The sequence below is a fragment of the Micropterus dolomieu genome, linkage group LG04 (assembly GCF_021292245.1).
Source record: "Micropterus dolomieu isolate WLL.071019.BEF.003 ecotype Adirondacks linkage group LG04, ASM2129224v1, whole genome shotgun sequence".
Lineage (NCBI taxonomy): Eukaryota > Metazoa > Chordata > Actinopteri > Centrarchiformes > Centrarchidae > Micropterus > Micropterus dolomieu.
Window position 1 is genome coordinate 33,672,463 of NC_060153.1, and position 12,744 is coordinate 33,685,206.

The window sequence follows — 12,744 nt, forward strand, 5'->3', positions numbered from 1 at the left end:
CTCGACCCAACGTATCACCAGCTCTGTGAGCTCACAGGAGCACAATTAATGAGTTAACTGGCAGAAATAGAAAATCCACTCCTGCTTTTATAGATAATGATGGTCATTTCTTAACAAAGTCTGTAGATATAGCTAATTATGTCAATAAGTATTTTATAAATAAAGTGGACACATTAAAAAAGAAAATTATAGCAAATATTAACACATCTCATTTACAAATAAAAAATAATATAATGAGAGACAAAACCTGTATATTTAAATTTGAAAAAGTAACAGAGTGTGAGGTTGCAAAAATAATAAGTAATATTAAAAATAAACCACCAGGTGTTGATGACATGGATGGAAACCTCCTGAAGATGGCGGCAGACTTAGTAGCTCCAGCCATTTGTCACATAGTAAATCTGAGTCTTACCACAGGTGTATAAAAAAGATTATTCCACTATTGAAAGACAAAAAGCTTTTTTTCTGGTAAAAATAGCCGACTAATAAACCTGTTAACAACTATAGGCAAGATCATGGAGAACATTGTATACAAACAAGTCAACAACTATTTCAAGAATTATTTACTCTTTATCAGCATGCATACAGAAAGGGCCATTCAACAGCTACCGCTATGACATTCATCATTAATCGAGAAACTAGTGGCCTACGGATTTGATAAATCAGCTATAACGTGGTTTAACAGCTACTTAACTGGTCGAACACAAACCGTTTTCTTTAATGGTTGTTATTCCAGCGTCAATACTGTGACATGCAGAGTTAGCCAAGGAAGCAGTCTTGGTCCTTTACTGGTTTTGACTAAGGCAAAAACAGTAACGTATGCTGATGACTCAACAATATATGCATCAGCACATCAGAGTTAAATGCTGTGGTGGATTGGATAAATGAAAACCATTTAATTTTAAATTTATCAAAAACCCGCTGTATTGTACTTGGTTCTGATCACGCCTTAAATCAAAATCCATTATTAAATGTTAAAATACATGATACCCATATTAAATTAATACCCATGATACCCATATTAAAAGAAATTAAGCTTTTAGGAATGATAGTAGATGAGAAGTTATCATGGTCAAACATATAGATTGCATGTGTGCCAAAATGGGTAAGGCTATCACTGTGATTAAAAGATATGTAAAGTTCTTAACATGTAAAACTACCACAATAGTTGCACAATCACTAATATTGTCGAATCTTGACTATTGTCCAACCGTATGGTCCAATGCCACGGCTGAAAAGATCAGAAAGTTACGAATTATACAGAATGGAGCAGCAAGGATGGTACTTCGTTGTGACTATTACACAAGCACAAAACTCATGCATGCAAAATTAAATTGGATGTCGGTTTATGACAGACTTTCATATTCCTTATTGACATTTGTCAGGAATATTTCTGTCACCAAAACTCCTCAGACTCTCTACCAAAATCTTTTGTTCAGTGTTGACATCCATAAGTCTGCTACCAGACATGCTTGTGCAAACAAATTTATTTCACCAATTACAGAAAGAGAACATTCAGTTTTAGAGCAATGCAGGAATGGAACCTACTCCCCAAACAAATAACTCTAATAGAAAACCATCCTAAATTTAAGATTCAATAAAAAAAAGTTCATTTTAAAAAATTCTATTAAATCATTTGTGTAACAGCAACTTTTTGTGCTTTTTTATTGTAACATTCACTGTATGTTAAATTTATTGGAGATGGGGGTTTTAAGAATAATTTTTATAATTGTGATTTTTATCAACATTAACTGTCTTATAACTTTGTGAAAACTGTATTTTAAATTTCTGTATGGTGTAAAAACTGAAAATTGTGGCTGGTTGAATTTGAAATGTTTTGTAATATTCATGCAAACCTCTTTCTGGACCCCAGGAAGAATAACACTAGCTTTTGCTGTGCTAATGGGGATCCAAATAAATAAATAAACAAATAAATAAACAGCTGGTTACGGCCACGCCTGAGCGCGAGCAGGTGAGACGTCCTGCTGTGACGTCATTATGTTTCTAAAAGAAACTGATTCAGGTGTAATTTTATTATTTGTTTTTCTAAATGATCTCTTGTCCGACTGACTCCAGTCCAGCAGGTGATGCACCTCTAACCCAAAAAACACCAAAGAAGAAGAAGCAGCTGCAGTTCCTCTCCGGGCCTGCAGGGGGCGCCGGCGGCTCGTCAGCTAACTGTCATGGCGGCTCCCTGTCGCAGGTTTATTTCACGGTGAAACTGAACTCGCAGATATTAAGTCTTTATTTCAGGATGAGCTGAGAGAAGAAACTGAACTCTGTCAGGTGAGAAAAGAAACTTTACCTGAAACCACGTTAATGTTTCCGTTTCCGGTCAGTTTGACACGTTTTATAAACCTCTCTGTTTTTCTAACGCTGATGCTGTCATGGGGCTCGAGCTGCGCGCCAAACTTCAGTCAAAAACGGTGTAATTTAGTCAGTTCAGGTAAAAACACCTGAACTGACTGAAGCTCGGCCTGTTTTTCTGAAACCTTTGCTTCTCTTAGTGAATTCGGCGCTAATATAACCCAGCAGACACCCCGTGTTTCAGCCAGATTATCCCATTTCACTGAAACTTCTTAATGCAGGAAATGACCGGACTGTCCCAACAAGGAGGCTGAAACCACTGGAGCTGTCACATCCGGACTGGATTAATCCAGAGAAGCTAAAGTTTCAGTTTCAGATGTGTGATCTTGAATCTTCAGCCTCTCTGTTATAATCTGGTCCAGATCTGATGTGTTTCAGCTTCTGTGGCCACATTTCATTCATCAGAATCAGGATCAGGTCGTTGATCCACCAGGAGAAATTCTTGTGTCACAGGATTATAGTAATAATAATACAAAGCTGGTGTGTAAATGTTCAGTATTCACCTCATTAACAGAACTGTGATGATGAACACTTTTGGTTTGGATGTCAGTATGTCATTAAAAATTATAATGTTATTTATAAAAACAGTTTCAAATATAACTCTTCTGAATGAAATCGAGTCAGTTAGAAGCAGAAACCTTTCAGTCAATACGTAGAGGCTGAAATCCCTCTCCGGCACTATTTGGCTTGTATTGTCCATTTAAAGGTTTTTCAACAGGTAAAAAGGACGGGATCGGTTGGTGCACAGCAAGTTAAATAAGAGACATAAGGAGAATTGCTTTGCTGTGACCACGGACATAAAGTGATGTTTATTTGCACGTCCAGATAAAAGCAGCTGCAGCCGTAAAGAGACGTGCTGCACGCTCCCCACACGACACCTGCGTGCTCCGCTGTCCAGTCTGTCTGCTTTCAGGTCTCTGAACACCTTTTACAGTTAAAAACGGGGACAGCTCCAGACGGGGGGGCAGGCCGACAAAACGGTCCCTGGAAAACGGGGACGTCTGGTCACCCTGTAATAATGAGTACTGGTAGAGTGGATGTGGACTACATGTCCTTAGAAACTGCAGTATTAGGACGGACTATCCAGAGTACTAAAACATAATCGTGCGCAGTATTTGAAGTTTAATGACCAACGCGTCCCGGAGGTCAAACTCAGGAGCACAGTAACCATGTTAGTGCAGGAAAAGACTCCTGATTTTTTTTCCCCACAAGTACAATAAAGGTTTCAGATCTGAAAGTTTGTTTTAAAGAAACTTTCGCCTCTCTGGAAGAATCCGGATCTGAGAGCTCCGGGTGTCGTGGACTCGTGAGTGTTTTCAGCAGCAGACCCTGTCCCTGAAGGCAACACCTCACTGCTCTCACCTGCACGGCCAGCCGACGGTGAATAATGAGAATAACTGCAGAGAAAAGTTATGGAGGGTAAACCTGGTGTCCCTGAACGTCCCGTCAGACTTCTAGAGCTCTTTGGATTCCGGTTGAACCGGCTGGACCGAAACGGTTCAGGTCATAACGGAGTTCATTTGTGGTTATGATGTCGTTTCCCCAAACAGGAAGTGACCCGACATGAAACCAGTGATCAGATAAAGATTAAACAGGAAGCTCACCCGTCTCTCTCTGCAGGTATGAATGTGATGTCATCAGTGATGCGGGGCGCCCGCCGGCTCGCCCACGCCGACCCGAATCTGGTCAGCCACTTCCTGCCTCCGTCCCTCCGCTGTCCGTCTCGAAGCCCCGCCCCACTGCTCACCTGTCGACAGAACAGGAAGTTCGCCTCCAAACAGGTGAGTCCGACAGCAGGATGTGGAATAAACAGCTCTGCAGTATGTGTTGGATTAAAATAAACATTTCTTCCAAATTCAAATAAAAATGTAAGAAAACGAGTTCACAACACCAATATTTTAACTTCAGGAAGCAATGTTTGGCGGGCTAACTCTGCGTCTTGGCGTGCTCTGCTCCGGTCCGTCACACGGCTGTTGGCTGACTTGTGACCCTCCATCTTCCTCTTGATCAAATTCCAGAGGTTTTCAGTGGGGTTCGGGTCTGGAGGTTGGGCTGACCGTGACCTGGTCTTGATCCGGGCTGGCTGTGAGGCCGGAGCGTTGTAGAAGCAGAGGGAATGAGGCTTTCTTCCAGGATACAGATTCGTCCTTCACAAAGAGAAATCTGCCCGATTCCAGCCTTGCTGAAGCGCCCCCCATCATCGCTGATCCTGTGGGCCCCTCCGGGTCTCCGTCTAACCAGGCTTTGGCTGAAAACTGGACTCATCGGAGAAGAAGACCTCGCTGCAGTCCTCTACGGTCCAATCCTTACTATCTTTAGCAAACTGTGGCCTGGCTTGTCTTCGCTTCTCATTGATCAAGGGCCTTTTTCTAGCTTTGTCTGACTTCAGCTCGGCCCCTAGGAGCCTGTTTCAAACGGTCCTCGCCGTGCACTTCGCCCCAGCTGCTGCTGGCCATTCCTTTTGTAAATCACTTGATGTCATCCTACGGTTCCTGAGTGACAGTCGATGGCGCCCTCTGCCGGTCTGTAGCTTTGCTGTCTGTTGCTTCATCTTATGAACTTTTAGGGGTGAAGCGACCTGACGCTGTTTCCAGTGATGACCACAGCAGCGTTATTATGCGTTTCCTCGTTAAATGAGATTTGGCTCAGGTACCTCGTTAGGTAGGATGAGGTGTGCACTGGCATGAAATGGCTGCCGCACGTGTAGAGATACTGATTTTCGACTTCATGGAGTCTAAAATGAGGCTCAGATAATATTTCACTATTGAACATACAGGATGTTCGTGCATCATGTTTTCACCATGATTTGCTTATTAAAATCATTTGTGCTGAGAACAATCAGTGAAATAGAAAACAAATATATACAGAAATATTTTATATGAAACAACTGTAACAAATCAGCTGAATGTGAAACGGCGAGGGAAAAGTGTGAGGTAGCGTTTAGATCAGTGCAGCCGCCTGCTGCTTCATGTAGTCAAACACTCAGACTCTGTGCTCTGGGTAACGATGTGCATTAACCAAATAAAGTTCAGTTCTAACACCGTGTATTTAATCTTTAAATGAACTCGGTTCTGACCCGGACGGCTCGCAGGGAATCTCAGCTGTCGAACAAATCAAACGTCACCACAGTTAAAAACACATTTAACCCCCAAAGTCCCAGCAGAGCAACGGTTCCTTCAGTTAACTTAAAGTCAAATAGATTTCAAAAAGTTAGCAGGTGGAAGCGAGACGAGACGCAGGTCCATAATATTCATATTCATGCCACAGTGTGAAGATGCCGTAATCCAGAGAGGATCCAACAGATAATCCAGCGCACAGTGCTGTAGTCCTTCATTCAGTATCGTCTGGCAATCCTGCGTTACAGCGACGCTCCCAAACATCACTCCCCTTTTAAAAACATGTCTGACACAAATAATCTAATATATAATGATGATAAATGACCGGAGAACTCCGGTAGAACATGTTGAGCTGCACATGAAGGCAGAACCGGTGACACGAGTGTGACGACGCTCAGGAACTAAATATCAGAGGGTTTCTTATTAATAGGAAAGAGTTTATTACTCAGACTATTTCAAACCTGTGAGCCAATCACAGCCAGCTGTGTAACCTCCTGCAGCTCCTCCAGAGTCAGCTGACACACCTGTCGGTCATGATAAACTCAGACACACGTCATAAATCCTGAGAGGATCTGTGTTACTAACATGTGGTGTTCAGTGTCACATTTTACAGAAACACAGTAAATATTTACGTTCTCGCCTGTAAGAATCCTGTTTAGCTTCTTATGATAAGTAACCATGGAAACACATGACGTCGGTGAGCAGCAGCTCTTTGTAACTTTATCGCTCACTTTGAAAATGTGTTGATGTGTCTGCAGGTCAAAGGTCAGAAAAAAGACCAGAAGAACCCGAAGGTCAAAGCTAAAGTGGACAAACAGGAAGTGGAGATCAGACAGAGGATGACGGCGGCGGCTCTCGCCGAGGCCATGAACAAAGACTTTGGTAAGAAACAACAAAGATCCACTCGGAGCGGTTCTGATCTCAGGTCATGTGATGAATAAAGTTTATTGTGTTTCAGGTCATGTGATGAATAAAGTTTATTGTGTTTCAGGTCACGTGTTGGATAAAGTTTTCTGCCTTTCAGGTCACGTGTTAAATAAAGTTTTCTGCCTTTCTTGTCAGGCGTCGGATAAAGTTTTTTGCCTTTCAGGTCACGTGTTAAATAAAGTTTTGTGCGTTTCAGATCACGTGTTGGAGGCCCTGCTGAACACCTCGGTGGATGTGGACCCCTTGGAGCCGGACTCGGTTCTGGAGGAGAGGTGGATTAAGGAGGTGGTGACTCGATCAGGGATGAAGTTCAGGTGGGCCAAACTGAGCGAGAGCAGAGAAAGACCCAACAGAGACGCCCACAGGAGGTACCAGACGTCGCCTCGTTGGTCAGAGCTTGTATTTCTGAATGCTGATTGGATGTCGAACATTATTAAAGCCTGATTTGAGAATGTGTCTCTCTGACCCGGTCAGACCTCCAGCGGACCCGTCCAGCCTGGTGCCCCGCCCCCCGGTGGTCACCATCATGGGTCATGTGGATCACGGTAAGACCAGCCTGCTGGACAGCCTGAGGAAGAGTCAGATCGTCTCCACGGAGGCCGGCGGGATCACGCAACACATCGGAGCTTTCCTAGGTAACCACTCCCACAGAAAGTGGGCTGCAGGCGCAGAGAAGACGATTCTGATTGGTTTAAAGAAATAAAAAGCTGTTCTGAGTCGGTTCTTCATGTGAACTCCTGTAGGATCCACCTCAGGAACACTCGGCAGGACTGTAAACGCTGTGTTGGCGGTTACGTTTTTCTGAAGCGTCTAAACAGACCTATTGGCTTTTTTCTTCTAGTACAGCTGCCTACAGGTGAGAAGATCACCTTCCTGGACACACCTGGCCACGCCGCCTTCTCCGCCATGAGAGCCCGCGGAGCCAATGCCACAGACATCGTCATCCTGGTGGTGGCGGCCGACGACGGCGTCATGAACCAGACGGTCGAGTCAATCCAACACGCCAGGAGAGCCAAAGGTATGAGCTCCACCTGGCAGTCACAGCTGAGGGTGTGTTCTGTGTTTTCACTCAGTGGTTCTGGTTCTGTTGCAGTCCCGATGATCGTGGCGGTGAACAAGTGTGACAAACCTCAGGCCGACCCTCAGAGGGTGAAACAGGAGCTGCTCGCCCACGATGTCGTCTGCGAGGAGTTCGGAGGAGACGTCCAGGCGATCCACATCTCAGCTCTCAAGGTGAACCGCCAGGTTTAAAGTCAGCTGACTGTCAACGGGAGGAGGAGTCGGTGTGATGGAAGGTCATGTTGTCATTGTCGTTGTTGTTGGCAGGGCGACAACCTGATGGCTCTGGCCGAGGCCACGGTGGCGTTGGCGGAGGTTTTAGAGCTGAAGGCAGAGCCCAGCGGCCTCGTAGAGGGACTCATCATCGAGAGCCGCACCGACAAAGGCAAAGGGTGAGCATCAGTGACCTCCGGGTCAGAACGTAGATCTGGTTCTAAGAATTCTAGAGTACTTTAGAGACGGTACGCAGCTCCGGTTCTTAGAGATCTAGGTGGCTTTAGAGACGGTACGTAGCTCCGGTTCTGAGAGATCTAGATGGCTTTAGAGACGGTACGTAGCTCCGGTTCTGTGGTTTCTAGGAGACTTTAGAGACGGTATGAGGTTCTTAGAGATCTAGGTGGCTTTAGAGACGGTACGTAGCTCCGGTTCTGTGGTTTCTAGGAGACTTTAGAGACGGTATGAGGTTCTTGGAGATCTAGGTGGCTTTAGAGACGGTATGTAGCTCCGGTTCTGTGGTTTCTAGGAGACTTTAGAGACGGTATGAGGTTCTGAGAGTTCTGACCCGTCACATGTTCCCCAGTCCTGTGACGACAGCCATTGTCCAGAGGGGAACGTTGAAGCGAGGTTGTATCCTGGTGGCGGGGAAGAGTTGGGCTAAAGTCCGTTTCCTGTTTGACGAGAACGGGCGAGCGGTGCCGGAGGCCGGGCCGAGCGCTGCGGTGGAGGTGGTGGGCTGGAAGGAGCTGCCGTCTGCTGGAGAGGTTCTGCTGGAGGTGGAGTCGGAGGTGAGAACGCCACGCCGCTGTGATGTGTCAGATCTGTGAGTTTGCGTGTGTAACTTTGTTCTGTGGTCGAGCAGCAGCGAGCGAGGGAGGTGGTGGAGTGGAGGAGCTACGAGGAGGAGCAGCAGAAGCTGCAGGAGGAGCAGAGCGTCATCGAGCTCAAACAGAAAGTCCACCTGGAGGAGTACAGGAAGGAGAGGGCGGGGCTAACTCACCTGAGCTGGAGGCAGAGGAAGTCTGCTCTGTACCGTGCCAACAAGACCAAGTACGCCGTGAGGCCGAGCGAGAGGACTCAGAGGGACGAGCTGAGCCTGCCGCTCATCATCAAAGGTACACAGCTGGGCTCTGATAGGCTGCTCTCACTGTGACATCACTCAGTCACAACTGAGAAGCAGGTGGAGCAGCACCTGAGGATCTACAGGTCGCAGCTCTCAGGACTAATTTACTGACGCCAAGACAGAAATGTAGTTAATTATCGATAAGGTGTTCATATCCAGTCAGGTCAGTTCCTGTTCCGTGGGTTCCAGCAAATGCTGCCCTCTGCTGGATCATATCAGGCCTGTTGCAAAGAATCTTCTGGTTTGACAGTAATTTAAGTTTTGAGCAGCACGCCACAAAGTTTGTGCGATCATGTTTTTACCAGCTTAGAAATATATCAAAAATACAACCTGTTAACTTTGAAGGACACCGAGACGCCTTCATCTCATCACGTACCGCTACAGACCCAAAAATCTACTGACCGACTCCAGACTGTCCAGAACTCGGCTGCCGGGCTTTTAACCAGAACTAAGAAACCGTTTCATCTTCGTCACTCTGGCTCCCAGTATGTTTCAGAACAGACTGTAATATCTTATCGATTACTTTTAAAGCTCTTCACGGCGTCTCGCCCTGTTCTGACCTTTTATATGCAGCAGCACGAACCTTAAGATCCTGCGTCTGCCGAGTCTCGACTGAAAACTAAAGGGGACCGTTTGAGTCGGGGCCCTGAGGCTTTTCTTAAAACAGATTTTTATAGAAGTGCCTTTCCTGATTTTAATTATTTTTCTTTTAACTGTATTTTAGAGCTTTCTTGCTGATCGTTTGTCTTTATAAATATTAACTTTATTATAACGTGGCCACCGACCGACCTTTGACCTGCAGGTGACGTGGACGGGTCGGTGGAAGCCATCCTGAACATCCTGGACAGCTACGACGCCCAGGAGCAGTGTCAGCTGGAGGTTCTTCACTTCGGCATCGGAGACGTTTCAGAGAACGACGTCAACATGGCCGAAACATTCGGAGGTAACGACCAGCGGAGAGACGCCGCGGTCAGAGGTCAGAGGTCACAGCAGCGCAGACTCAGAAGAGAATGTGTTCTTAATCACTAAAACAGACTCAGAGATGCTGCTCAGAGATCAACAGATATAACATCGAATGATTCAGCCTCAAAAATAACTTATTTATAACTGCAGCTAAAATAAAACCAAGATAAACTTTGTTTGTCCCCTGGAGAGTAAACAACAACAACAACAACAATGCTAATAAAGCCAGAGTCGGGGGAAACATCCCTGTAGAGACTCTCTGGTCTAGTTTTGTGGCAGAAAACTGAATAAACCGCTTATTAAAATAGTGATAACCGGACCTCTTCTTCTTCAGGTTCCATTTACGGCTTCAACGTGGCGGCCAGCAGGTCGATCCAGCAGCTGGCGGCGAAGCGCGGCGTCCCGCTGCGACTGCACAACGTCATCTACAAACTGATGGACGAGCTGAAGGACGAGCTGAGCAGCAAACTGCCGCCCCTGCTGTCGGAGAACGTGCTGGGTGAGGAGAACCCGCTAGAACCACTCAGACCTGTGTCCGAGACTCTGTAGACCAGGGCCCGAGACTCTGTAGACCAGGGCCCGAGACTCTGTAGACTCTGTGGACCAGGGCCCGAGACTCTGTGGACCAGGGCCCGAGACTCTGTGGACCAGGGCCCGAGACTCTGTGGACCAGGGCCCGAGACTCTGTAGACTCTGTAGACCAGGGCCCGAGACTCTGTAGACTCTGTAGACCAGGGCCCGAGACTCTGTAGACTCTGTAGACTCTGTGGACCAGGGCCCGAGACTCTGTAGACCAGGGCCCGAGACTCTGTAGACCAGGGCCCGAGACTCTGTAGACTCTGTGGACCAGGGCCCGAGACTCTGTAGACTCTGTGGACCAGGGCCCGAGACTCTGTAGACCAGGGCCCGAGACTCTGTAGACTCTGTGGACCAGGGCCCGCAGACTCTGTAGACCAGGGCCCGAGACTCTGTAGACTCTGTAGACCAGGGCCCGAGACTCTGTAGACTCTGTGGACTCTGTGGACCAGGGCCCGAGACTCTGTAGACTCTGTAGACCAGGGCCCGAGACTCTGTAGACTCTGTAGACCAGGGCCCGAGACTCTGTAGACTCTGTAGACCTGTGTCTGAGAGGAGCTCCTAGTGACAAAATTCTAAGAAATGTGGGCGTTTACTCTTAAAATTAAATAAAAAATCCTAGTACAGACAAAAGTAATTCAGAAAGCATCTTAACCCTTAAGAGTGTAAATAGTTGGGAGGACGAGGACTTTAAGTTTCTTTAGTAGAGGAGAAAATGGCAGAAAGACGAAGAGGGAGAAGAAACGTGTTGCGACAGCGAGTTAATCAGACGCTGTAGATCAGATCGTGTTTGTGACGGATCTCGTTAGAGACGCGCCAACATCTCCGACAGCGCTGGGAAAATGCCGCAGTGATGTCACAACCCTCTGTAAGCAGAGTGATCAAACAAACAATCACAGCACTTTCAGCCTCTCAATGTGTCGCAGTTCATTTCGTTTCCACTGGACGCTCGCCGGCGTCCCTGGTGCGCACGTACTTGGAAAGAGTGGAACACTGTTTATCATGCTAAGCCAATCAAATACCTTGTAGGAAATGAACAGCATGGTAAATAAGAAACGGTGTGTGTGTGTGAAATATTATAATATTAATATAAATATAGTGAAGGCTTAGAAAAGAACCTTTACTTAAAATCACTCTTTCCTTCTTGGACAACCAACCAATCACCGTCTTTAAAAGATTGTGTCATCCATAGCAACGGGGTCAGCCCGCCTCAGATCAGTCCCTGATCGCTCTTAAGACTCCTACGGAAGAGTTTTCTGAGAGAATCTTTATGAATACGGGCCCTGGTGTGCCGCAGCGCTCCACCTGACACGAAGCTGTCCGTCTCTCTGCCCGTCCAGGTGAAGCCACCGTCCTCGCCATGTTTGACGTCTCCGTGGGGAAGAAGAAGGTTCCCGTCGCCGGCTGTCGGGTTCAGAAAGGTCAGCTGGACCGGCGGCTCAAGTTCAGGCTGATCCGAGGCCGAGACACCGTCTGGGAGGGTGAGTGAGACCAGGACCAGGACCGGTCTACCTTTGTGATGAAGCAGCTGACCCGTTTGTCTCCGCAGGTTCTCTGGTGGCGCTGAAGCATCACAAGGACGACGTGCAGACGGTGAAGACGGGGATGGAGTGCGGCCTGTCGGCTGACGGCGACGTGGACTTCAGACCCGGCGACACGGTCGTCTGCTTCGAGGAGCAGGACGCGCCGCAGGTCACTTCCTGGGACCCCGGCTTCTAATAAAGAGTTCATTTCCCATCATCCTCTGCTGCTCAGAGGCTCGGTCTGATAAACAGGAAGCTCAGGAGCTGCTGACGCACTTCCTGTTCACCTGGAGACTGAAGCTGATAATTTAATGAACGTTGTCCCTGACCACCTGTCCTGTCCTGCCCTGACCGTGACCACCTGTCCTGTCCTGCCCCTGACCACCTGTCCTGTCCTGACCTGCCCCTGACCACCTGTCCTGTCCTGCCCCTGACCACCTGTCCTGTCCTGTCCTGCCCCTGACCACCTGTCCTGTCCTGACCTGACCTGCCCCTGACCACCTGTCCTGTCCTGCCCTGACCGTGACCACCTGTCCTGTCCTGCCCCTGACCACCTGTCCTGTCCTGACCTGCCCCTGACCACCTGTCCTGTCCTGCCCCTGACCACCTGTCCTGTCCTGTCCTGCCCCTGACCACCTGTCCTGACCTGACCTGCCCCTGACCACCTGTCCTGTCCTGCCCTGACCGTGACCACCTGTCCTGACCTGACCTGCCCCTGACCACCTGTCCTGACCTGACCTGCCCCTGACCACCTGTCCTGTCCTGACCTGACCTGCCCCTGACCACCTGTCCTGTCCTGCCCTGACCGTGACCACCTGTCCTGTCCTGCCCCTGACCACCTGTCCTGTCCTGACCTGCCCCTGACCACCTGTCC

General features: G+C 47.7%; 1 protein-coding gene across 3 annotated transcripts; it reads left to right on the forward strand.

Moving 5' to 3' along the window:
* Positions 1-2,141: 2,141 nt before the first annotated feature.
* Positions 2,142-12,264, forward strand: mtif2 (mitochondrial translational initiation factor 2). Of its 3 annotated transcripts, XM_046047262.1 has the most exons (14): positions 2,142-2,286; positions 3,988-4,148; positions 6,242-6,365; positions 6,607-6,778; positions 6,885-7,045; positions 7,252-7,428; positions 7,504-7,643; positions 7,737-7,861; positions 8,269-8,473; positions 8,548-8,800; positions 9,611-9,751; positions 10,106-10,270; positions 11,688-11,828; positions 11,897-12,264. In XM_046047262.1, the coding sequence occupies exons 2-14, from the start codon at positions 3,990-3,992 to the stop codon at positions 12,064-12,066; spliced, it is 2,133 nt and encodes a 710-aa protein (XP_045903218.1). In that variant the 5' UTR covers positions 2,142-2,286; positions 3,988-3,989; the 3' UTR covers positions 12,067-12,264. The 3 variants fall into 3 exon arrangements, with proteins under 3 accessions (XP_045903218.1, XP_045903219.1, XP_045903220.1); XM_046047263.1 differs by lacking the exon at positions 3,988-4,148 and having other exon boundaries at positions 2,178-2,286; XM_046047264.1 differs by lacking the exons at positions 2,142-2,286; positions 3,988-4,148; positions 6,242-6,365; positions 6,607-6,778 and having other exon boundaries at positions 6,913-7,045; positions 7,257-7,428.
* The last annotated feature ends 480 nt before the right edge of the window (positions 12,265-12,744 follow it).